Source organism: Motacilla alba, chromosome 4 (assembly GCF_015832195.1).
Source record: "Motacilla alba alba isolate MOTALB_02 chromosome 4, Motacilla_alba_V1.0_pri, whole genome shotgun sequence".
NCBI lineage: Eukaryota > Metazoa > Chordata > Aves > Passeriformes > Motacillidae > Motacilla > Motacilla alba.
In genome coordinates this window covers 52,783,425-52,810,357 of record NC_052019.1, presented here as the reverse complement: position 1 = coordinate 52,810,357, position 26,933 = coordinate 52,783,425, and the positions used below count along the sequence as shown (strand labels likewise).

At 39.0% G+C, this 26,933-nt stretch overlaps 1 protein-coding gene across 1 annotated transcript in view; it reads left to right on the top strand.

The window, feature by feature from the left end:
• Positions 1–26,933, top strand: part of MMRN1 (multimerin 1) — a 38,794-nt gene that overhangs the window by 4,661 nt on the left and 7,200 nt on the right. Inside the window, exons 2-6 of the mRNA XM_038136509.1 lie at positions 8,689–8,808; positions 10,928–11,034; positions 16,177–16,275; positions 17,918–18,091; positions 22,643–24,622. Of these exons, the coding sequence (XP_037992437.1) occupies positions 8,689–8,808; positions 10,928–11,034; positions 16,177–16,275; positions 17,918–18,091; positions 22,643–24,622 (2,480 nt within the window). The remainder of the gene's footprint in view (positions 1–8,688; positions 8,809–10,927; positions 11,035–16,176; positions 16,276–17,917; positions 18,092–22,642; positions 24,623–26,933) is intronic.

Here is a 26,933-nt window from a genome sequence, read left to right as displayed (position 1 = left end):
CTCACTGGTATATTCACTATGACCTGGAAGGAAGAAGCTCTCACCCAGGCCTGAGGTTGTCTTGGTGGCTGCATCAGGGTGGGTTTGACAATTTTTGTCCCCAGAATCTACAGCTATGCAGATCTTTGCAATAAGTCACTCTCATCCAGCAGCACCTTGAATGTATTTCTGATGCTCAGCTGTAAGCCCACAATCCATTTCTCCTACACATGCTAAGCTCAGTGTTACTCCCATAGCAGTCCCAAGGCAATGATGGCTAGTAGAGTCAGGACAGGACTGTTTGCAGCAGGACAGGAAACATAGCACTGGTGGAAAAAAAATCACTTCTTAGCCAAAGTTGTTTTTGAGATACTCACAAAGTACTTAGCATGCTCAGAGTCTCATTGTTTAGTTTTTCTGTGATCAGACAAGGCACCACTATACAGATGATTTCTGATTTTTTTTTTTTCAGGATGGTAAGGAAGGTTTCTGTTTGTCTCATTACACTAACTATTGCATTAATGCTTATGCTTATCTTGCTCTTGCTCTTTGCTTCATCTGCCATGGGAACAGCAAGGATTAGGAAGAGACTGTTTTCCATCCCTGGAATGTCCCTTCACCCCTCTGAATAGATAAGGATTACTGTACCACACTGGACACAATGTTAGGATTTACCTACTAGCCACTGAAAATAGCCAACTCTTCGTGGCATTTCATTTAGGGCACAACAGAAACATCTGCTCAGGTATGCACAGAAAATAGGCATTCTTACAAATCTGAATATAACTAACATTTTAGAGAACTGATACTAATTCTAGAATAGACTTGGCAAGAAGAGGACAGCAGCAAGGTGTGTCCCCATGTGTTTTCCAAAGGCATTATCTGTGTTGCCAGATAGAAAATGCAAGTGTTGCAAATGTCAGGTTTTCTGCCAAATCTGATACAGAACATCTATTCTGTATCACATTCCTGGTAAGCAACACCATTGGTCATGAGGAAAAGCCTGTGGAAAAAAAAAATCACCTTGAATTTCATGGACTTTGGTTCAGATCCTTTCTGTTCAAAAGCCCCATAAGATCAGACAGTGACAGCATAAAGATATGTATCTGTATGGTGCGGTGGCAAATCAGATACAAAGAAACTGGCAAGGCTTTTAATCATTTAATGAAGGGAAACAAGAAAAGAGAAGCTGCCCAAAACAACCCTATAAACAAGGACAAATTCACCCCTGAAACTTTAATGGATCTTATCTTTTATATTTTCATTTTGTCACTTACAAAGGCTTTTTTTAAGTTGTCAGTGTTTCTCAAAGTGGAGAAGCCATCACTGCCATACTGCAATCTCCTTTTCTGTAGATCACAAAAGCACTAAAAAAAGCAGTGAACACCAACACCCCTGAAGGTTACCTGGAAAGCAATGGCAGTAGACAAGACCAGAACTATATAAATGAATTTTGTACTCTGGGTGAATTAGAAGATGGCAAATAAATTTATATTCCTGAAGTAAAAAGGAATTCAGACCTCTTTAAAGAGCAGTTTGTTTGCATTTTTGGATGTGTTTTGCTGTTTAATTCTCAAAGATTTGAGATTAATGGATATCTTCTCCAAAGTCTAAATTTTATCTGGAAAAGTTTGATTGTGCTAAAGGGCTCTGAATATGGAGTGGAAAATCATGTATCAAAGAGGTGATCTGATTTGCAGCAAGAGAACATTTTAAATGCTTAAACAGATTGGTGAAGTGCTAGATGAGTGGAAATTGTGAATTAATTTTTGCAGCACAAGGGAGGACAAACAGTAAATAAAAATTCACATGAAACAAAGAGGCTGTTCGCAGTCCAAGGCTTCAGTGCTGTAATACAGAAAAAAGGAAATGAATGATGAGAGCAGAATTTGTGTTTTGTAATAGACAGGACAAAATGTCAGGACACTGAGTCCTGAAAAAAAAACATTAAGCAAATCTTTGGCACCTAATGCTCCAGTCAGTGTCAACAAGTCAGTTGTTTCTCAGGGATAAAAACATATCCTATAATATATTTTACTATCACTTACTATTTTATATTACATGTCACATGCACCTTTTTGTTTCTTCCATTCCAGCCAGCTTGTAAAACACATTTTCCAATTTGATTTGTTTATGGTCAGTCCCTAGTGAGTACTGAATTTTTATTGCAGCTGAGATTCATACATTTCAGAGCAAAGGAAGCTGGGCACTAAACCGAAAGAATTAACTGGGTTTTGTTCAAGCTTATAATTTCTCTTTGAAAAAGAGCTTATATTTTTGAAAGACCCCCGACATTCACCTAAAGATATAGAATTTACCGTATCACAGTGAGAAGTCTCTGTGGTCACCTAGTGGAATTCAAAGGAAATTGCTAAAGCCAGTCTGCCATGCAATAGCAAAAAAGAACCTTGTGAGGGTGCTTGCTATCCTTATAATCTGAGTGTTTACACTGTGTCAATCAACATTACCTCTCCTCATCCAAACTTGGCAGGTTGTTTAAACCAAATTGAAAAGCCAGCATCTCCTGGCTCTAGATGCTTGTATCATCTTTATACATCCCCTTTGCTCAGGCGTAAAGGACAATATAAGATTAAAACTGTTGTAGAATCGAGGTGAGTATTTAATTAACTATTTTGTGAAATAGAAATAAACTACATACAACATGAATGAGGCACAACCACCAAGCTGGGCATGAACTTTGACAACAGCTCCAGCTCTGGGTCCTTTTGTATTCCATCAGCAACACAGTAATCTCATTTTCATGAGTCAGTGAAGTTCAGCTGGGCTGATTGAATAGCATTTCTATTAAAAGCCGGGTAATCTAATTTACTCACAGACAAAAATCAGTCATTTTCAGGTACGGTATGAAGGGGCCATGACTGATTCTATACCCTTTGTGGTCCGACTAGCACTGGTGCTGTGGGGTGGCTGTAGGACCGCTTCGAAGGATCTGTGCTTGCAGGCAGGCAGAAGCAATCACGTACAGGCGTTGCCGGCAGGTTTTGTGAGGTTTGCTTTTTTTTTTTCTCGGCAATGGACCCAGGGAACGTTTTACAACGGAAATGTGCTGTGGAAGTGGGACTGCAGGGACCCTAAAAAATCGGGTGTAAATCGTGCTTCGCTTTTCAGAGGCATCGGGTGCCCCAGCGCCGGCGCCTCGGCGGGCTGCGGCCGCCACCTGCCAGCCGAGCCCGGCACTGCCGCGCCTGAGCCCGGCTGATCGCGGCTTAGGACGGGGTTTAGCCGTGCAAAGACGGGTTTAAGAGCTCTCGAGTGTCCCCCGAACCAGGAGGCGGGGACCCCAAAAGGTACACACTGTGGGTGCCACTGGGTCCCTGCCCGCTGTGGGCCATTTGTTCCAGCCGCCTGGGCAGGCTGCGGGGCCGATTCCCTGCTCAGGACTTGGAACTGGGAATGGCCCCAAGGCCCAGAGGGCTCTGGCTGCCGAGGCTGCCGAGCAGACGGGCTCGCAGCTTCCATGCTGCTCCTCCTACCGTGCCCTGCTTCTCGGCGTGGGTGCTTCCTCCCCCCTGAGGGTGGGATGTCACATTCGGGTACAGCCAAACCGCCCCGAGGGCAGAGCTGGGCTAGGAGCAGTTTGATTTAGGCTGGAAATACCGCAGCAAACACCACATCAAGGAGGCTGCTTCAAAGGCCTCAGGACTCTCCCACACGTTGCCACCAGTGCATATTCCTGGCCAAGACATGCGAGAGGAGGATGAAATCTGTCACTTGGGCTTTTTGCCAGCTGGGGGGCTTGTACCGCTCTTTCCGGGCTGGATTTCTGTTGTATCTTGTGAAGGTTTTGCTTTGTTTTTAAATACAGCTTTCCTGATTGAAATCAGGCTCAATGCAAAAGAGACGCTAGGCTCCTCCAGCTCTCAACAAAATCTGCATGTTAGAAGCCTGTGTTGATGATTTGGAATAAATTATTCCAGGGAGGGTAAAGAGGATTTTCAGGTTTAAAGTCCTGTTATGCAAATCAGTTGTCTTCTGTTCTGCCTTTGCATTAACACGGCCTGTCATAGTTCTTCCGCCACGCTTCATCTTCTATTTCCAAATCTACATTTTTTCAGACAATTTGATTTCAAAATTATATTTACATTCTTAACGTCTCTTAATGAGCTTATTTCATTGGTAGCGTAAACTTAATTATGAGTCACACCAGGGGCTCTTTTGCTGTGAATATTTAGCCTGATCAAAGATTGCTGGGTTGTGTGAGAACCACAACTTCAGATATTGCACTCATGTACATTAAGAATGAGTTAAATATTTTAAATGGAAACAATCTGCTCAAGTGAGTTACATTTTTGGTAGAGACCAGAGGCTGAGTTCAAACTGTCCTTAAAAAACAAGAATAGCCATTAACGTTTGGGGTGTACTGTAACATATTTTTCTTTGGAAGACATCTCCAAATGGGCAAATCCCAGTAGCTATTCCTCAAAGCTAGAGACCCTTAGTAATATTAATAATAATAGTAATAGTAATAATAATAGTAATAGTAATAATAATAGTAATAATAACAACAGTGTGATTTTTTTTAAAGGTTTGGGGAAGAGGTAGGGTTGTTTTTTTTAACTGAAAACTATATTACAGTGCTTTCATGTATTTTGCAATTTTTTTTAATGCCTGTTTTCATTCTTTTATATTTTCATTGACCCCATTTGCTCAGGTGTAAAATGGCTCTCAGTTAGTATGATGTATACCCCAAACATGTGCACTGCCCAACTGGCTGTCAATGACAATATTGCCGTACGGCTTCTGCTTCATGCCTTTTTTCTGATGAGCTGTCAGATCTGCATGCAAGGTTAAAGCGCAGGCTAGGGAGCCACAGGCCCAAGTCCCTAACCTCACCCCTGCCCAGATTTTAAAATCTGACCCCTATATTTAGCTTTTTTATTTGCAGAGGTGGGATGCTTAGCACCCAGCTGCCCAAGGCTTCTCACTTTCTAGAAATCTAATGTGGAACAGGAATGCACATGTGGTACTGCATAACAGCTAGAGATGGCATTATTGCTTCAGAGGTTTTCTGAGCAGACGTTGAGTGCCATCAGTTAATTGCTAAGATTTATTTAGGAATGTAGATATTTACATTCTCTATACTTAGTTTAAATCATAAGCAAATCCCCATGTTTAGTCAGAACTCCTCCTGAATAGATCAGTGTCAGTCTGGACCAGAATCACTTCCTGCATTTGTTAAGAAATATTTAGTATCCCATTCATATGCTGAGAGGGTTTTTTTGTTTGTTTGTTTATTTGTTTGTTTAATATCTGTGCTGCACTTCCGAGGAAAAAAAAATACAGTTTTTAATCTTGGGTATGAATTTGCAGAACCCTCACCACAGCTGTGAAAGGGAAGAGATCTCATGCCTGCACTGAGTGGGATAACAAGCCTTGATGGTCCTAAGCAACCTCACCTGTAGCTTCCACTCACACCCCTGTGCCAGGACTCCACTTAAGCCCAGGCAGGAAGATGTGGTGTTTCTTCCTTACGAGGGTGTTTGTCTCCAGTAATCTTCTAGACTGGCTCCTTACCTGGGCCCTGCTGGGCTGTTCCTTGATCTGTTCCTGCCACTCCACTGCTGTCTGCAGGTTGCTGGTGAGGTCAGTGCCAGGCTGGTGTGGTTGACCCTTCCCTTAGGAAGAAGCCCCACTCTTGTGCTCCCTGATGCTCAGTGAGGAAGCCCCCTGGAAGGGCTGTTTTCCTGGCAGTGCTTCTATGGGCACCAAGTCCCCTGTGTTGCTGGAGTTTAACTCAAATACCATTATCACTTTGTTCCTACTGCCAGTCTCTGTGATACAGGAGACTAGGACCCACATGCCCGACCCAGAGAGGTGGGTAAGTAACTTCATTATTCCTTTGCAAAACTTGAAAGACTAAAATTTCCTCTTGTTTTTTGCCAATTTTATGTCTCTCAAATATAGCTGCTTCTGACTTCCCCAGAGAAAGTGAGCAGAATACCTAATCTTTATGCTTGTGCTTGATAACTGCATTGGACTTTTAGTAAATATTTATGCAGTCTTTAATTAATAGACACAGATAAAAGGCAGTAACTAAAGGAGTGAGAACATAAAGGAAACATCAAAAAAGCACAGCCTTTTTATACCTAATTAAGAAAAAATACTATCTTAATGAAAACTCTCAAGCAAGTGGAGAGTGAGTGAGCAAAATCAGATCAAAGGCACTCAGTAAAAGCCCATTTTATATGAGGCACGTTATTCCTCAAATAAACAATGTGTGTTGTGAAAGGGAGTGCTGCAATATTGGCAGTAGAGATATTGTGAGATTAAATCTGTTAGTTTTAGCATCTTTCTGGCTTATCCTGCTTTTTTTCTCAGGAATCATTTTCCAAGTACAGCGCTACTGAGCATAATGTGCATACACTGTAGGATCTCAGCAGACAAAAGCAATCATTTAAGGATAGATGCTGATACAGTTTTGTTCTATTTTTCATGTTTGAAACACTGTAAATCTGTAGTAATGCCACTTAAGTAAATGGAACTAATCTGGTCTTAATTGTGTTTTGATTTCCACTCTAAGGAGCCCATAGCAAGTTATGATATATGGGGTAAATACTTTCAGGAAACATGAAAAGAACTACTATAACTGGAAGAAAGTGCTAGCAGCAAAACACAACACAGAAAGATGAACTTTAGGTTCTCATATGCAAATATTGTTTGTAAGTTCTTGCTGCTCCACCAGTCCTACTGGTGAAACAATGTCTAGTCACTAACTTGCCAAGTCAAAAATTAAATATCCAAAGCATGGACAAGGGAATAACATGATCCTGAGAAAGGCTGCACCAAGTTAAAGATGAAAGAAAAAAAGCACTAGGCCAAATAGGCATTTGTTCCACCAGCAGAAACACAGTAATACTTTATTCAAGATGCCTTCCAGTCTCCATGTGGGAGGCTTCCTGAGACAAAGATTGAAGTTGCAACTTAATGATTGTTAAAAAACCAAACTGATAGTACCCTAATGACATGTTTTTTTTTCATGAAGCAGTTTCATGAAATAGTTTAACTGCTTTTTTAGCTTCCAAATTCACCACAGTCTATGGCTATGGAAATGCTGCCTGACCCTTCATTTTTGTCTTCTTTAGTTTTAAACCTGTTTTGTTTTGATGTCCACTTATCATAACAAGACTAACTGAATAATGAATGTCATGACTTCATATCCTTCCTGCTCTTCTATTTGTCTTTTTTTCCACCTCTCTTTAGGGTGTAGGACCAAACCTGAGTTCTCTGTTCAAAGTGGCCAGAAACTCATATACAGCAAGAAAGAGTTGATGTACTGAAACAGTGGTGATTCCTATTTGTTCTTTAGTCCTTCCCTACTAATTTCAAGTATTTGATTACTTAGCTTAGTTAAGGCAAACCAATAAACTGGCCTATTGAGAGAGCCTTTAGCAAGGACTCCAAGATTTTTTTCCCCTAATGAAAGCTACTGCATCTAGTGATACTATCCCTATAGGCCTGTATTTGTAGCTTGATTCTGCATTACGAGACCCTTTTCTGACACCTACTTAGTTGGAAACTCAGTATCATGACACTTACGCAATTCCTCAAGTTGAGCTTTTTTTACTGCATGAAATGATTTTGTAAAATTCTGTATAACCCTGCCATCCCCCTATTTATTTACTTCCCCCTAGTTAATTAGTATAGTGCCTATTACAGATTAATGTGAGATTGTGTTGATAAACTGCTTATTGAAAAAGCAAACTAGTCTTTCATCTCTCTGATTTAATGCCTTATTTATTTATTACAGGATCTGTCTTCTTACTAGGTAATAGATTTCTTCCCCCCCCCATATCTTTTGGTGACTGACCTTGCCAAAAGCCTCTGAAAATCACATATTTATCTACTTGCTTCTGATGTAAGGAATACCAGTACATCTCTGTGGCATAACTTCCCAGTACAAATCTGTCCTTATTCACTGAGCCATTATTCACATAATAATTTTGATTTAATTCTATTCTCTACTGTAGCTTCTACTGTAGCCAAGTTTCAAAATCTGATTTAACAGTTTGTATTTGCTTGCAGCCTCCTTCGAAACTTTTTAAAGAAAATGCAGCAAACCACCTCTTGCACTCACCAACTTTGGCCCCCTGTGCTGCAGTCATCTAGCGTGTGATCATTTTGTGACTGCCTTCTCTGGATGGGCATCCAGAGGCACAAGGAAGTGTGGAGCCATGGCATGTGTTTGTTGTGTGTGGCTTTGACCTCTAAGTGCACTGGAAAACAAAGTTTACCTGTATTCATGGTATTGCTGGGCCAAGGGAGAAATACTAGAATGGCTGTCCATAAAGTGAAAGCTGTGGATGATTAAAAACCTCACTGAAAAATCCTTTGAATTATGGATAAACAGTTTCTGTAGTCTGAAAAATAGGTGTATTTGAAGACCTGTCATTACTTCAGTCTAGGGGAGCTTCTTTGTTCTTGGCACTCCACAGATGTTTTCAAATTAAAACACTGATTTGCAATATGAATGTATGTAGAGATGGAGAAATGATTATTTGTTTTCTTTGCTGAAGCACAAAGACTACATAATTGCCCAAGACAACGTTGGCAGTCTGAGTGAAACAAAAATTTTTGTAACTTAGTCCTATTTGTAAATTATGGCTTTAACTTTCACAATTAAGTATCATGTACGGTATGATGGAAAAAGTTATTTGTGCTTTTAATCATTTTACCTGTTCTGTTTTGCAGAAACTGGTGTGCTTATGTCCATACCAGACTCATACCTACAGTTGTGGTGGATAACCTAGAAACCTTCTCATCAGGCAGAGCAAAGCCTTGCACTTATCAGATTGGATCCTGTGCTCAGAGGTACGGAGAACTGGGAAGAAAGACTATTTGCAAGCACTTTAATTACAACCAAATACACCGTAAATGTGACTTTAAATTGAAAAATTAAAAGGGAGACAAGAGGGAGCATGCCCTCACTCTGGCACCCTTCAGTCAGTTCAAAGTCTTCGAGTCAAAGAGAGGTGCACAAGTACAAAGCTTTAAAGCACATGCAGGGAAGAAAATCCTTTCTGTGCAGTTTTCCAAGCTTGTGCTCTGTTGAAGCAAAGAGCTTCCCCTGAGAGGCATAAATATTTTTATTATCTCTCTGCTTAGTGCTTATTTCTGGCACAGCTTTGGTCAGGCAGTGAACCTAGACAAGTAATTGGCCTGGATGGAACTTGTAAATAATACGTCTGTTAAACATTCAGGTTTCCTTTGTGGTTTGGGTGCCTCGTATTCTCTAAATGTTAGATTTCAGTTGTAAGTGAAATTGGATTTTCATGCATGGATTTGAAAAATGGCAAAATCAAACAGCACCAGCAAAATGGAGATTGTAATGTATTTTTCCCTTGGCAAATTTTAAAAGCCTCTTAAAAGTCAGTTTGACTGTTCTGGGAGTTGTCCTCTAGATGGTATGGCAGAACACACTCCAAGCTTTGAGTTGAAACTGGGAATAGAGCTTCCTTAGCATTTGGTGACTCTGAAGTGCAATTGACTGCATGGCAAAACTGTGGAGTGGACCCTGTGGTTGAAATGTTGCCAATTTTGTTATTTTGTGTTAGGTTTTTTCCCTATTTAATTTGCTTTAAGTCCTTGTGCTGCTTCTATAAATAAGGCTATACTACATAAATTTCTGAGATTCGTTTACATAGATTTTTTTTTTTAACATGGATTATTTTTGAAATTGCTATTCCTGATTAACTCCTTTCATAGACGCCTCATTTTTATGAGTGTTTTTAGGAATGGATTATGCTAATGCAGAATAAGGAGTTTTTATCATAAGACCATCCATACAGCAAAATAACCAGGAACTCTCTTGAAATTCAGTTCACCTTAATCCTTATTGAGTTCTTGCTGCTGAGAAAGCCATTTCTTAGAGCCAAAGCTGGCTGGGAGCACATGCAAAGCTCCTGCCAGCTGCTATGAGAATTTTAATATATGTAATATTACATCCCTTGGGAAAGGGTGACAACATTAACTGGAGTGTAAAACATGGTGGCATTTTTTAATGCATTGGGAGGGTATTTTTTGGTCTGACAGCCTTTAAATTTGTCTCTTTTTCTGAAATGATTTGTACAGGGATTGTGTGTACAAAACTATTCAGTAACTGTTTTATCATTGGGTTTTCTGAGATTTTAGGTTTTCTTCATGTTAGTGCTTATAGCTAGTAACTACGTGTGATATTATTTTTATTTGAGATTTATAGTTAACATCTTAAGAAGGCAAGGAGAGTTGCTGTGGTTTATTCTGTGTGGCCTACTGCAGCATGTGTTCATTCTAAACTGACTTCTCTGTGAAGTTAAGAAATCTAGGGGAAGTGATGGGGTGGCCAGGACATGCAGAATCTGTTGGAACACAGAAATAAAATTACTGTTTCCTCTGCAGTTGCATGCTGTAAAAGTAATAACTGAGGCCTCACAATTACATAGAAAGGCCCTCCTTTCCCTGAGTGGAATTTTTCAGACTTTATTGGATTAATGTTTATATAATCTTGTTTAAAATAATCAGAAGGGAAGGTTTCTAGTGTGCATTAAATGTATGCTGATGTGGTGTAAATTTATTGTGAATGCATTTTTCCACCAATTTCAAGGAAAAGTGGTACATGACAATCATATTTTTGGCTCTCTTTTTCAGTTTAGTAGTTATTAATTGTAATGTCTTCCACAAAAGATTGCAGTATTTGAATCCTAAGTAAGATATTCTGGGAAGAAATCTAAATAGACATCAGGTTTCTTTGAAATTCATGTAGATAATCTAGAGGTTGCAGTATTAAAGCTGTGATTGCTAATGAAGCCCCAAACCCTCGTCAGAATTCACTTTGAATTTCAAGCAGTAATAAAAGGATATGACAAGTGAGATAATATAATGAAGTTATGCAGGTATCTTACAGCTCCTCTTTGGTTACCTAAAACAGATTTAAATTGTTCTTATTTCACAGGTCCCAGACAACAACGCACCAAGCTTACAGAATCAAACATAAAATAGTGACAGCGCTGGAGTGGAAGTGCTGTCCTGGGTACAGTGGGCAAAACTGCCAACCCAAAGGTGAGTAGAGTTGTAAGGGTCTGAACTGTTCACTTCAGCAAAAGAAAGCAATGCAAGTTTGATCTGTAAGCAAATGGCTCTGTTGAAAACAAATGCAGTGCTTTCTGTTAAATTCAAAACCAGAAAAATTGCACAGTAAACTAAAATGCTTTGGTATGTTGGCTCTACCCTGCACATGAATTTGCAGAGCATCTAAGCAGAATGTCTTTTCCCCTCTTGCACTCTGAATAAAGCTCATAAAATCTCCAGCCATATTTAATTTTACTAAAATATGGAGTTTGCATTCAGTGCATCTCTACTTTTGACCTTTTGGTTATTAAGAATTGAGTGCTGGGGGATTTAAATCCAGGTCCTTACTGAATCCTTGCTGTAATATTCCTCTACAGCAGTGTTACTCTTTTGCCTTTTGGTTTCAGGCTCTAAGAATATATTTTGTTTGCGATAAAATAATGCACCAACTTTTTTACTTCTCTGAATTTTTTAGCTCTTCTGCTGTTCATTTCAACAGTGACTGAATTTTTCTAGGTATTACACATTGTGCCCTTTTTGACAGAATAGCCTTTTACCTCTGCCCTGGTGATCAAACATGTGGCATCATATTGTAATTTTACATTTGTATAAAAGCTCTTTCTTTGCTGCTGGCCTTAAGCAAGCAGTCCTTGAAAAATTAGATATGGCATCAGCATACAGGTTTTAAATTAATGAATATTGCAAGAAAGGCTATTAGATATGATAGGGAATTCAATCAGCAGCGGTAAAGTAAAGGGCTGTGATTAAAAATTAATGTTGAGGAATGAAGAAAAATCACTATTGTTCACATCCAGGAGGGAAATCTCAGTGCCAAAGAGCCAGAACCTTGGCAGGCACAAAATTCGCCTCTGCACAGCAGTGTGGAGTCAGACATCAAGAGATATAACAGAGCACAGTCGGTCAGCAAGGGTGTCCAGTGAGCATGGATCAAGTCATTTAAATATTTCCTTTCAGAAAAGAGCAAACATTAGCAAAAATAGATTAATAAAAAATGTAAAGGGTGATGTCACAGTTGACAAAATTGAAATTGAAATGGCATCAAAATAGCAGGCAAACATAGACCAGGAAGAAAATCTTCATAACACAATTTGTAGTGACATCTGTGTAAAAAATAAGGATAAAGGGAAGTGCTGTGAAGTGTTACAGGAGTGGGTGTTACATCTCCTGGGTTCTATTTTCAAACCTCTTCTGGCTTACTGAACAACTTGGGGAAGCTACTTATAATCTGCATAACCAAGTTAACCCATCTAGAAAATTGAGATGACACTTATCTCACAGGGGCACCAGGATATTTAATTAATTAATGCTTGTGCCTAAAGAGGTTGGGATGAAAGGTGTTATGTCAGAGAAGCTTTTCTTCCTTGCTTCTGGAATCCTGCCTCCCATGAGGAGCAGACCACCAGCACAAGCTTGCCTGTATTATTCAATTCCCACAAAGGGGTGTGGGCTAATGAACTTGAACAGCTGGGAGCCCAATAGCCTTGTCTTCCTGTGCTCCACAACAGCAGGGTAGAGGCACTGAAAGTGCTGAGTGGGGCTCTCCCGAGTCCCTGAGCCTCCCACTTGGCCTCTCTGTTGTTCAACAACAGAATTGTTACTGAAGGGTTTCTGTGCCAAGGGAACTGGAGCGTTCTGACAATCCTTTAGATCCTGGAAAGGGGCTGTTAGTGTGATGAGGGTTGCTTGTAGCAAATGCTGATTTAAAATGCCTTCTGGTGTAACTTCTCTCTCAGACAGAGTGAAGTCATCTGTAACTATTTCAGTCAGTCTGGGCAGGAGAAACCACTTACCACCACCTGATAGCTATTACCAGACATCTGAAAGTCTTATTTGGTAGCTCCATTGTAACTTCTTGGCTACAAATGCTTCTCAAGGTGGTGCAGTAGTGAGAGAGGTGGAAGTGATGTGTTCAGATCACTATTTGTAACCTTACCTCCCTTGTGGCAACACATGACCAGATTGGCTAAGACATGGTTCCTATTCCAGCATGGACAATGCAATTTCTAAAGAAAATTTACAAGAATGAAAATGTCGATGTCATTTTTATAAGTCTAATGAGACAAGTCAATATGGACAATGCAACAGTGAAAGCGTCATTATTTTGACCTGGGAATATCAAATGCTTAACTGAGAGCAAAACCACTAAAACAAAAGGACACAAACTCAGAGTTGCAGACTTCATGACACGTCGCTTTTACTAAACACAGCTTTATTTCAACTTTGTGTGTGTGGTAATGAAATCCCGGTTCCTCTATGCGCGTTCAGAACACCGAATTATATGGTTTAGGGCCAGCGGCCGGCTCTGCCACAGCCTCTGTCAGCACGGAATTCCCTGGAGTGGCAGTGATTCCATTTCTCCAGCAGATGGCCGTGCGATGTCCCATCTTCTGCGTGCGGTGAGCGGCGCGCAGAAAAGGTGGGAATTCGCCTTGAAACACAGGGAACGGGAGGAAACTATAAACCTCCCTCTGGGAAACCCCTTCAGGCACTCGTGCTTCATCAAAGATATATAGAGTCAAAAAGATGCAATAATCTTTTTTTTTTCCCCCCCAATAGTCCCTGAAATTATTTTGAGTGCTGGGTTTAAGAATACATGGGACAATAAATTATACATCCAGGCCAATATATTGGATGACAGACACCTCATGTTAAATTTCTGTATGCATTACTTGTTTTTCTGATACAACTGGAAGGACTCATTGCTCAGGATTTCGTATTGCTGCTTTTTTTGGCTTTCTTTGTGGTGCTTTGTTATTGCAAATGGCACCTCTAAGGTGGGTCTAGCTGTCTCATTTGAAATTTTTTTTTGTTTAAACTGAGCATGGCGTATCTAATTTTTAAAAGGTCTCAAATGTAAGTCATTTGATGGCTATTTCTACTCTAAAGACTATGTGTATTAGGTTTTTGGTCTGGTGCTCCCATCACACCTGCTGTTATCCAGCATCTACAATGGGAAATCTCAGCTGTGGGAATACGGGGCACATAAATGTAATCACCATATGATGTCTTGGAGTGATTCCTTTGGAAAAGGTCTGAGCCCTGCTGGAAGAATGATGTAGGAGAAGCTATATTGCCAGTGACTCCTCTGAATTTGTTTCACAAATGAAAAGCCTGAATTTCTAATGCTACTTGCCAAGTACCTTTCCTGTACCGTGGTGAAATGTGATAAGTACACAGTATGTGACTGTCTGTGGGTGAGGTTGGTGTGTGTGTGTGTGCATCACTGGCTCCAGCCCTGTCAGAGGCAGTGCAGTGCAATTTGGGCTTGCTCCATGGCTGGCTTGCTCTGACAGAGATGCTATGTGCTTGGTCTCACAGCCATTATGTTACATGAATAATTTCAAAGCATTAGTAAAACAAGCACACAGGAAGAAATACGTATCCTTGGAACTTTAAGAGTGAATAAAACTGTGAGAGTTTGGGTATTCTAGAACGTGGGGCAATTGATTTACTAGGGAGGATGAAAGATAAGGTGGATAGTATATCTGAAAAAAAAAATGAGGCATCTGTAGCACCAACAGTGTCAGTGAATGCATTTAGAGCACAGGAAAGACCAGTAAATAAAAGAATAAAAGGACGTTGATCAGCTGGTCTTTATCACAGGAAAGTAACTGACTCCCTTGTCATAGATTGTATCACCACAACACCACCTAATAAATCCTGTATAATGAGTTGGGCTGACTGCAAGAATTTAGCTTCTGTCAAAAACCATGGCACAGAAAGATAAAGGAAGCTGTTGAAATTATAACCATTTGAGGATTTTGTATTTCTCTTCAGGCAATTTAAAAAGATTCTATCAAAATATTGGTCCATATGCTAATTTCCTCTGAGTTCCTAGCCTGACTTTTACAGCACCTTTAATTTACAGCTTAAACATCTTATATTGTCTGAATTGCAGTCCATTTATCTTCAAATGTTATGTGAAACATGGAATTTCTTGACTCCATATTTTAATCTGTTTCCCTGGTAACTTGCATTATGGCTAAACTGGATTTTAATATTTGAAGTGCCAAATAATGTCACCATACCCAAGTTATTCTGCTTGTACTGTACTAAAGACTGGAAATCACATTAGTTGCACGTAATTGGTATTCCTTAGACATGCTCCTTCTGGAACGTTGACTTCAAAATGTTCCACAAACTGAGCAAGTACATAAAAAGTGATATCAATTTACACTAGTAAATTTATTACCTAATTTGTGCTTTTTTTTTTTTTTTTTTTAATAAAGTAAAACACCACCATTAAGCCTGACGGCTAGAGACTGTGTGTCAGGAACATGAAAATCTCAGTTCTGTTCCCAGCTATCTGATCAGTTCATTACTTTTTGTCAGTGAAGGCACTTTTTGGACTTCAGTTTCTGCAGCTGTGATATTGAATTAATAATGTTAGTCCAGATATTTGAAAATTACTTTTGGATCTTTTGGGCTGAAATTTAAAATAAGAAGAGATAATCCCATCTGTCATCACCAGAGAAAATACTTAAAGTATTGCCACCTTTGTTAAGTTTTTTAATATGTATACCAGTCATAAATGTCAGATGACATTTGTTGGAACCTAGAATTTGATTATGTTTTGAAATTGTTTTTATTTTTTAGGTGTTTCAAAAATGTAGCATCACCATTGCCTTTAGTAGTACGATTTCCATGGTTGAAGATCTGTGTAATCTGTAAAAACAAACAAACAAAAAACCAACCAAAAAATCAGTTTCAACAAACCTGGTTAATTTTGTAGCCATTAAAAATCCCTAATTAGTTTTCCAGCTGACAATCTGTGTGTTGTCTTTATACTGCTGTTATATATAGTTCTAAAATATTCCTCTGGAATTTTTAGCCCTGGGCATTTATAAATTCCGTTTATTATACAGCAAATGTTGACGTTTTAATATTAACACCAGCCCCTGCCATTCTTGAGAAAACTATTATAAAGCCAGTCAACATCTTCAGCAATGTGGCCCCCCACTACACAGAGCAGGTAAGAGTCACTGCATATGATCAGATTTTAGTACAGCTGGTACAGAATACAGAAAGAAAAAAATTGTTGTGCAGTCATCCCAATTATCATGTTCTCAGGTTAACTCAAATCCTTTACTTTGCTTTTTCTCCCTTCTTCAGCTCAAGAACAGCAATCGGTTATACACAGCAACCAGGCTGAAAGCAGCAGAACTGTTGGTGAGAGGACACCAGGAGCTCTGCAGGACCCCAGTGGACCAGGTCAGTTGTTAAAATTGCTCTCACCTCTACCCAGTCACTGAGATCACTGCAAAAACAATTTGAGGAAAATCTCTGCCTACTGAAGGGACCTGAATGCAATGTCAATTTTGATCAGTCATGGTGCAGTGGTTTGCTCTTCTGATAAAGATGGGCAGAAGATACTGAATTTAAATATACCAGCAGGTTAGAAATTACATAGGGTTTTATGCCTAAATTAAAACCGGGGAAGTATTTGGTATAGAGATACTTAAGCTATTACGTTATTGAATACAATAAATTAATTAACAGGAGGAAAAAAAGAAAATTAAAGCAAAAACCCCCAGCCCAAATACAGAAGTAGTAGAGACCAGCATTGCACACAGAAGAAAATGTAATGAAGTTATTGACTTTTTGACTATGTGATTATTGCTATGTATTTTCTTATAAAAATTGGTTCTTTATTCAAAATCAGTACAAAGATGTTTCAAACCTTAACGAGGGCAGCTAAGGCATGTTTTAAGCTACTATGTCTAGGATGATCAAATAACTAAGAAACATAGCAAGAGTTTAAACATTTATGCCAGAGAAGTTTGAGAGTATTTCTTATTGCCTTATACATTTGCTCATTATTGTGTTTATTTCATTTTGTCTGGATATTATGTTTTTGGAATATAAGGTCAGTGTTGTCTGGCTAAAGTATGTACAGAAAAATGAGAATTGTAAGAGCTGGTCAGTATAAAAAAGATTTATTGAAATAGTGATCTATATTGAGAACCTATGTTAGATGACTGCTTTGTCATCATTTGAAAATCTTCTCCACGTTTTGGTCACTAATTGCTGGCAGCTTTTTTTGGGAGACATCCTGCGATGCTTGCCATTTTAGGAGGAGAACCGCGCTGTTGCCTACACGTGCTGCAACATGAATGGTGGCCGTTTTTCATGGGGATGAAACCCCACTCCCCCAGTGTCTCAGGGTCAGGTCAGAGGTGGAGTTTGGGGCTCTGATGGCAGCCAGAGTCTAGGCCTTTTTATTTCTGAGGAGACTACAGGTGTCAAGAACAATTTGAGCAGGTTTTAAAATAAATTTGACTTTGTAGGTTAAGCTTCTATTTTTAATGATAGACTAATCATTATTCCAAAGTAATTTATATATTACCTATTTTTCTGCTTACTGCTGTGTTGAACAAGTCTTTGTTTTCACCTTAACAATGGATAATGTATTCCTTCAAACACAAGCCTTGCAAATTCATGAAGTTACGTTATAAATGGTAAGTAAAAATGAATGCTTTTGTGACTGCTTTAAAGGAGATTGACTAAATGAGAGTTAACTGAATACCCTGTAGGGTACTAGGTAGAGGAAGAATGGCATTATGTTGATTAAAATAAGCTAACCATTCAGAATACTCTTGTAGAATCATAAATACTTTATAATGGATACATATGCTTCAGTAATTAGTAACTGCTGTGCTGCTGAATCTCACTAATACATGATACATGACAAAAATCAAGATGATCTACTCAAAACTAAAAATTCAGAAATTTTTCTCCCCACTTTTGGCTAATGTCTCTCAGTTAATTATACCTTCTTTTATTTATTCACTAAATAATGTTTAACAATACTAACTTGTTTTGGGTTTTTTTCTCATTTTGTGTCCCAACCAAGCACTTTTTCAAAAAATGAATGAGAAGATTAGCAGTCAGGAGATGAAACTGACTTTTCTACAGAAGAAGGTTGACAGCATTGCTGCTGCGATGAATGATGTGAGCAAGATGCTTTCTTCTCTGGAAGGCAAAATCAATGAAGATAAGGGCAGAGACTTCCAGTCTTTTCTAAAAGGTAAGAAAAATAAATGAATGTAATCACTCACCCTGTTAGAAGTGCCAGGAAAAAAAGCTAAAAATCTTCATAGACTGTTCTATTCTATTACTCAGCACTGTTGGAGAAGTAATTTAAAAAATTTTGTTTCATGAGAGGAATTTGTTTATTTCAAAATTCACTATGGTGTCTTTCATAGTGACAAAAAATTTATATTCTTGGGTGCTTCATCATCTACATGGCAGCTTAAGCCACTATCAAGCCATTTTTCATTTACTTAGAGCATCTGCAAATAGTCTCAGGTCTGTTTTTGTTTATCTGTCAGCTACTAAAAGATGTAGTATTTGTTTTGCTACCAAGTCTAACAAATATTCTTTAATACATAATTCACACACACAGGGCAAACTATAAAGAATTCTGTGGAGGCTGTGTTTATAATACAGCAAGCATTCTGCTGAATAATTTGTCCCGGATTGTATTAGGCTATCTTTGATAAACTCCTGTATTATGTTCAGTATGAGAGAAAGACACAGCTAAAGATCAGGAGCTTGGGCAGCTCTTCACCAGCAGAATCATGCATCCATTTGTTGTGAATCCTGCAGCAAGATCTGTGTGTTACCCAGCTGAAAGAGTTGTTTAACAAGCAGATTTAGACTGAAACTTTCATTTCCGCAATGTGCAGTATTTTTCTCAAGTATTTTTTCAGGAATATTCCCCAAACCATATTTTACACTTCAGAATCCAGAGAGTTATCTGCTATTTAAAACTAGAGCAGAGATGCTGGAGTTCCTTACATTGAAATAAAACTGAACAAAACAATAAGAGGCTTTGTATCTTCCTCAGATTTACCAAGTTGGGTGCCATTTCTTGTATTTTCAGTCCTCTGTCTCCTGAGCTGCTCCTGCCATGTGCTAGATGGCTCTCTTGTATGCAAGTTCATTTCATCTCTTGATCGGTGACCTGCTTTCACCTCTCCACATATTGCTAGATGGCATTCTTGACCTCTGGGTGCACATTTAATCTGTCTTTGAATAGTTTCCATTTCCCTTCTGCTTTCTCCTCATTCTTTTTTTTTTTTTTTTTTTTCTATTTCACTGTTCCAGCTGTCATTTTCATGCTAGTCTACAAGGTGTTTTTCAGCATCCTGTGTTTCTGCTTCTGCACTCCCTATCTCTATTTCAGGGTGTAAGTCTTAATTAAAATCTGCTGTCCAAAACCCTCCTCCTTTGAAAACGCCCTTCAAGCCTTTATTGTTTTTACCTGGGATGTTTTATATTATACCTGCTCAGAAAATATCTCCAGCTGATATCCCTCTTTTTGATTTATCTTCTCCATCTGTCTCCTAATCAAGAAGATAGAGCAGCGATGAAAAAGATGCTATTAACTACATTCCTTGGCTCTAATTATGAGCATTCAAACACAGGTTATTCTTGGCTTCTACATGGGTAAACAGCAGGAATGGGGAAAGGAGGAGAGAAAGAAAAGGTTAGTGTGTATGATGGCTTCTATTTGCTATGACAAATGGCAGCTGCAGTTTCTGTCCAGGAAATATCAGACAGTTGGACTCAAATGCATAAACAGCATCCTAAAGTAACAGGACCCTAAAGGATCTTCCACGCTATTCACTGTAGCACTGGACATTCTACCTTGCTAAAAATTACTCTTAGAAGCTCACCTGAAGCAAACCACAACTTTCCCAGTTCCACTGCCATCCTTAAGCAACCTGCTTTTGAAGCACAGTTAAGTCTGTAGTTGCTTTATGCTATTCAGGCATTTTACTTCTTCACCTACTTTTCCATTTTCTTCCTCTGGTGCCAGGTCCTTTTCTCACAGTCCATTCATCTCCCTTTTTTCTTATCACAGAATCTCTAATGTTCTGCCCATCTTTGTATCAGGGTTTGTTAGGAGTGAGGTCTGATTCTGTGACCAAACAATTCAATACATTTCAAAAAGTCTTTAATTCTTGGTTTCATCTATGACTTCAGTGACACAAACACATCATCTGCTAATAGAGGGCAACACTCACTGGAGTAACTGATATGCTCCGCTGTTTAGTTAATGAAACCTGTTGTGCATTTTAAAAATTGCTTTCAGTATTCAGGAAGCTGTTCCCATTTGTTACTCAGGGAAAATAACTTTGTGCTCTTTTTAATTTAAAAAACTCTGCTTACTTCCTGCTATTATTTTCTTCCTCCTCTAATTCCACATTTAATATACACCTTTCCTCTTCATTATAAAAATGTACACTTCTTTCAAAATGAACTCAGTAATGGAGTGTTAATCACTTCCAAGTCAGAAATGTCATTTGCAGCTGCATATATAGCCTCAATTCAGTCTCCTGTGTACATAAATTTATTTTGTACATTATTTTTCAAATAATTGAAACTGCAAAGAGAGTATATGTTGACACAGAGTAATTACACCCTTTGGTTTTCAGCCAGGAAGCTAAAATTAAAATTTATAATATCATAAAAAGTGCAAGAGATCTTTAACATTCCCAGGTAGTTTGGACATTTGTATTTCAAAACGAGCAACAGAGAAATTGAGTTACATCCATGAGTGCACACATGTATTTGCAGCTCAAGCTTAACAATATGCCCACTTGTCACCAAGTTTGGGACAGGTCTTTGTGTGGACGAGCGTGCTTCCACAGCCCCTGCTGCACTTTGCTTACGAACTACCCAGTTGTCCTAGCCAGAAAGCGGGGTAGAGAGAAATCCAAAGCTGTCTGGTTTAGCAGGCTCCACACTCCTCTGGTCAAGGGAACACCTGCAAACCAGAGCTGAGCTCCGTACTACACTCACTATCCAACTGCATGGAGCTGGCATTGCTATTCCAGCTGGAGAGTGGGGCTGGCACCTTTGTGGCCATCACAGAAAATAAAGGTTGGTATAGACTCTCTGGAATGCCTCTCACAGATGAATGGTCTGTTATCAAGATTTGTTACTGAGATCAACAAATTTAATTGAATCCTCACAGAAGGTTTAGAGTAATCTTTGTTCTTTCCATAGCCATCAAATTTTGTTTTTACAGCTCATTGTGTCTTAGAGCACGGAGGACTTTTCAGCATCAGAAAGTAACCTGACCAAATCATCTCTTGGAATGGGTTTTCTACATGTCAGTTTTTTATCTTGGCTCATATCTTGGTTTTTCCTCTCAGCTGCCAGGACACCTTTATTCTCAGATATTTCAGTGTGCACATAAATGTGCCTATTCATGTACATGCACCTGTCTCTAGTCATTGACTTGCTCTTTAGGTAGTTAAAAGGAAGATAATAAAGGTAATCTCAGTATTATCACTGTTGTTTATTATACTTTATGTAAAATTTCTGGGACATTTGGGACCTCGTTTGACAATAATGAAGTTTAATTCTTAGGAAACTTCATGTTAGATTTCTCATGTGGCTCTTGCCTGGTCTAGTAAAATTGGGTCTGATTTCCTGATGCTTTACTGCGCTTGCTGAGAATGTGCCTTCAAGTAAGTTTTGAAGACATGCCTCAGTGTTTTAGAGATGAAGAAATAAATTCCGGGCTGTAGAATTAATTGAGAATAAAATGGAAGAAAGGAACAGGTAATTTCTGCCTTTATCAATACAGTTTTATTCAGAGAACCTGTGGTCACTGAAGCATTGTAGAGGTTGAAGAGTTTAATCATTATACCACAGTTGGGCTGCAAATGTTCATAGGGTTTATGAAAATTGTGCAAAGAATGCCTAAGTGTTTTAGTTGGACACAGGAGCTACCTTTGAAGAATAAATTAATAAAAATCCTTCTCACACCAGAACAGAACTACTGCTCTAATTCATTGAAAGATGTTGTGCAGAACTCTTTTATGCCTGTGTTGACCTCTCTAAGGCTATATGGGAGACAAATTTTTATGTTGTTCACTGGGGCAGAATTCATATGCCCATTTCTGCCTAGTGCTTTTCAGGATCAGAATTCCTAGGAGCTATTTAAGGAGTTGTAGTATGCAAGACTTAAAGTTTCTACCCTTAAAATGCCTGCATCTTGCAGCAGTTGTCATGTTACTAACTTCACTTATTCAATAAGGCTATTTTTTTTCATTTTGCTTCTTTATCACCATAGTGTGTTGCATCATCACCTAGCACATACAATACAGTAGGAAGGTAATAATCTCTGCTTTCATTTCTTGACCATAATCTTGTAAAGAAGATTTTTTTTTTTTGCCTTACTCTCTTAGTGGAGAAAGGACGCATCATTTTTTATGAGCAAGCCACAAAAGCACACAGATCTCTGCCTTTCAGTGCTCAGAAACAGCTTAGGTAAGAGGTCAAAGCTGGTACTACATGTAGAGTTTGAGCTCGTCCTTTCAAAATACTAGAAAAAGTCCCAATAATTTCAGTAGAAACAGGGATGAATCCTCAAACCCTATAGCTTTATATAACCTCTACATTCTTCAGCTGTAGGTTTTACTCTAAATGTGGGTAAATGGGGGCAGGGGTGTGCATTTCACCTCTGTGCAGTGCTGTGTTTGCTCACATTGTGGGAAAAACTTTGATGTTACTAACAGAGTTGATTTGTTTGTTTCCATATTTCTCCTTTCCCGCAAAGGTCTCAAATCCAGAAGTATCAATGACTTAATCAAAGATGTAGTCAGAGAACACTCGCAAGTATTTCAAGGTGAAATGCAAGAGAGCATGGCTCAAATTTTCAAGACTATGTCTAGCATGTCAGGTGACCTTGAAAATACAAAAGAACTAGTCAAGCACCTGAATGAAACCCAAAATAAATTTGCTCAGGAGAAAGATAGTGGGCCAACAGAGCTTGACATTCTGGAGCTGAAGAGTCATATGGTGCAGATGAGAGAGGAAATGTCCCTCACTTGTGAGAAGCCTGTGAAAGCTTTACAAGAAAAGCAGAAGTCCTTGGAAGTGAACTTGGAGCATCAACAGTCAAGAAGTGAAATTTATTATCAATCTTTAAATAGGACCCTTACTGAAATGAGAGATGCTCATGAACAACTGTTATCAGCTGAACTGTCTTCAAGACAAAACCTCCCCCCAGCAGATCAAGTCATGGAGTACAATGTTACAGAGTACATGATCACACTGCATGAGAAAGTAAAGAGACAAGGCATGATGGTGCTGGAGATCTATGATGACTTAAGAGTGCAAGATAGCAAGATCAGCAATCTCAGTGTTGCACTGGAAATTCAGAGAGACTCTGTTCTGGGGCTCTGTGATGACATGTTGTCAGAGAGCAGAACAGATGTCCAAGCGCAGCTGGCAGCAGTCCAAGAGAGTGTGACTGTTCTAAACAAGAGCCTCTCTGATGTGTTCCTTCCATTGGGCAATAAGATGGACAGAATGAATGAGCAAATTAATGACTTGTGCTACGATATGGAGATCCTGCAACCCTTGATTGAACAAGGGGTACCTTTTAGTCTAACTTCAGAGTATGAGCAACAAATCCAAGCTAAAGAATTTAAAGAGAAACTTGAAAACCTCACTGTTGTCATTGATGGAATGAATTCTGCAATGAAGGAACTTTTCAAAACTCAGGAAGGACTTAAAAATGAATCTCAAGCTTATCAGGAACTGTTTGAGAGTCGTGTTAATGAATGTTCCATGGAAATAGAGGACGGATTAAACAAGACCATGATAGTAGTAAACAGTGCTATTGATTCTATTCAAGATAATTACGTACTGAAAGACATGCTACATGCTCTAAGAAATGAGACTGAAGTTTGCTGTGGCAGAGCTGAGGAACTAGACAGCCTCCTGGCTCTTATTCCCCAGTTCCAACAGTTGAATGAATCCTTCCGGTCACTGCTTTATGATGAGAGATACAAAATTACTTCACAAGTAGCACCATCCCTTTTTGATCTTCCCTCCAAGGAGTCTGACAAAAGTATCCTCCACAATTTCAGCAGAGTTTTCCATATTTTAAATGATACCTCCTCAAAAGTGGAAAAGCAGTATCAAGAGATCAGCCGCCTGGAAGAAAAACTATTTGACTTTGTGGAGGGCTCAAAGGACCATGAGGTTCGCCTTCTGAACGTAGAGTCAAAAATTTCCAAGTTTTTGGCAAACAACTGTGTCTCACTAAAAAAAACCAAAGCTGCCTCAACAGAGAAAGAACAGGTGGTCTCACTTCAGCTCCAGGCACTGAGTTCCAGGATCAAAGCTCTGGAAGCCAAGTCGATCCGTTTCTCAAATGTCATGCCGCTCGTGAACAAGACTGCTCATGAGGCCTGGGGGCTGTGCCTCGACACCAACAACAGCATCCAGAAAGTGAACGCAAGCATACCTCTGCTAATTAAATTGGCTCAGCCAGATATCCCCCTGCTGCAGAGAGGCCTCAAGGAGCTCGTTGAATCAGTGCTTGAAGTAAAAGCAGGAACTATTTTGACAAATTTAACCCAGCATGTTGACATATCCGTGGTAAATGCAATGAACAATATCACCAAACTTCAGAAGCAGCTGAAACCAGTAATAAAGAAGCCCTCTCCAGCAAAAAAAATGGCAGGAAATGCCACCATGAGCCTGGCAAGCCGAAGCCAGAGAAACACGGATAATGCAATAGATCCAGGTAATGCATTTTACTAAAAATCAAGGTATGTTTTATAAAGATGATGTAGCCATTGTGATGAACTGAGCGGCAGAACTTGACTGAGAGTAAATAAGTCTAAAGACTGCTGTGAAGAGTGTTTCAGAGGATCCTGAGATTAGTCTCTTGCTTACAACAGAATTTATTTTGATAATGAGGTTTTGCACTCAATTTAGCTTTCCTTTAATAGATTCCCATCTGATCAGTTTAAGATATATACACATGCACATAACACTAAGCTGAGAACCTGGCCTTTGAAAAGTTACTGACAGTTTAGACAAAACTTCAGAACAATAATTTTATGCCTGCATCTCAATTAGCAATTTCAATAGAAAAAAAAGTGTATGCAAGCTGGGAGAGAAATATGGAGTTGCATCAGTGCTTTGCAGTGTCAGCAGGGATGATAGGTATCAAAAACCTGAAGCAAGTGAACAAAAATGACTGTAATGAGGCTTTTGCTGGCTCCTTCAGGACTTCAATGAGAAGTGCAGTTACAGCAGTGTGTTCCTGAAAAAGCAGGAATCCAGCCAATAAAGGAAATTTGGCTCCAGTCCACCTGGAGAGCAGCTCAGCTAAGCAGGAGCTGCCATTCTTAACAAGAAAATTTTGTGTGATCTGCTTCTGAACTTAAATTCAAATGCCATCATGTGAAACGAGTTATGAATGAATTCACAGAAGTGCAAACTCTTGAGTTGTGACTTCTGCAATCATACTTGAGTGAAAATGACAAGCACAAGATAATGTTTTATGGAAATAAAACTTCTGGCACAATACAAAAAATGAAGAGTGGATGAGTGACTTGAAATACTGAGATGATTCTAATTCACATTAAAATTAGGATTTCTAAATAACAGAGTCATGTCCAGATACTCTTGAACACCCAGACCTGAATATTTTGTGTAAAATGCTCTTAAACTCAAGAACATTTCTAAACCAATACTTGGTCCCTATTGCAAAGAGATGTACAGATAGTTAGAGCTATTACTCTTGTTCATGTCCTAAGGCCATGGGCAATTTCCTTTTCCCTTTCCATGATTTTTTCCTTCCTTTCCAATTGAATTCTTCATTCTCTTCCCCTCCTAAGGACAGTTTCTCAATGATCGATGGAAAGGATCCTTTTTTAAGCCATAATCCGATGACTGGCTTGGTTTCTGATGAAAGTCATCCCCATTGAAGGATTTCAGTCCTTGGTTATCTTTTCAGTTAGAGCGAAGACACAGCTACTATAGGAGGCAATCACACTTAAAAATGCACAAAGTGATTTGAATATTTTGCTATTCAAAATTGCAACTCTTCCTCAGGTCCTATTTGGTTTATGTCTGTTACTGGCACTGCACAGGATGGAGATTCAAAATCTTTATTCAAAGCTGAAATTAAGAAAAAATGAGAGATATCTCTGATGAAGAGAGATATGTTTCCACACCATGTACTTTGTTGGAAAGTATCACTAGTGCTACCTGCCTGGAGCATGGGAAGGTGCCACCTGCTCTGGTTTTCACTCATATTGATGCATTAATGTCTTTCCCATTTATTATTTATACTCAATTTTAACAAATAACTTGCTTGATAGCCTTGGATATATGCTCACTTGTGGAAAGTGCAGTTCTTTGCAGATGTGGAGAAGCCTTATTTTTGTATGAGGTTTCTACATAGCAATGTTTATGCTGACTTTTCCATTGGTAATGAGATTTTGTACTTAACAAATTTCATGCCTAGCAAAGCCATACATTATATTTCTGTAAGTTAAAGAAGCAAGACCATTACCCTAATTAGCAAATATCCATCTTCTGCCTGGCTGGATTTTACTTCTCCATGAAAGCTTTTTCTCGCAAGTTCTAGGACACCACCAGAGATTTGTGCTGCCTTTGCTAAAATTTCTAGAAGAAATTCTAAGGCATAATTGGCTAATTATAAAATGTATTTAATCTTAGATTGCCTTTTTCAACCAAAAAAAAAAAATCTAGAGGGAGGTGAATGACAATTTTCATGGACTCCAATATGTTCAATGTTTGAACCTACTCTTACAGATTAGGGGTTTAACTGGCTTTAATGTGTTCAGGATTTGACACTGAGGTAATACTTTCTCAAGTACTTAGTTGAAATCAGAAGAAAACAATGTGAGTTTGCATTGCATATGCAGGGACATAACACTTAGCAGACTTCCCATATTGTGGAATAAACTTAAGAACTTATGTTCTATGTCAAGTAGAGGCTGCAATACATGTGTGAGGGGTGAAAGCACCAACACTTCACCTGACACTGACTGTAACAGCAACCCAGGATGCATTAAAAA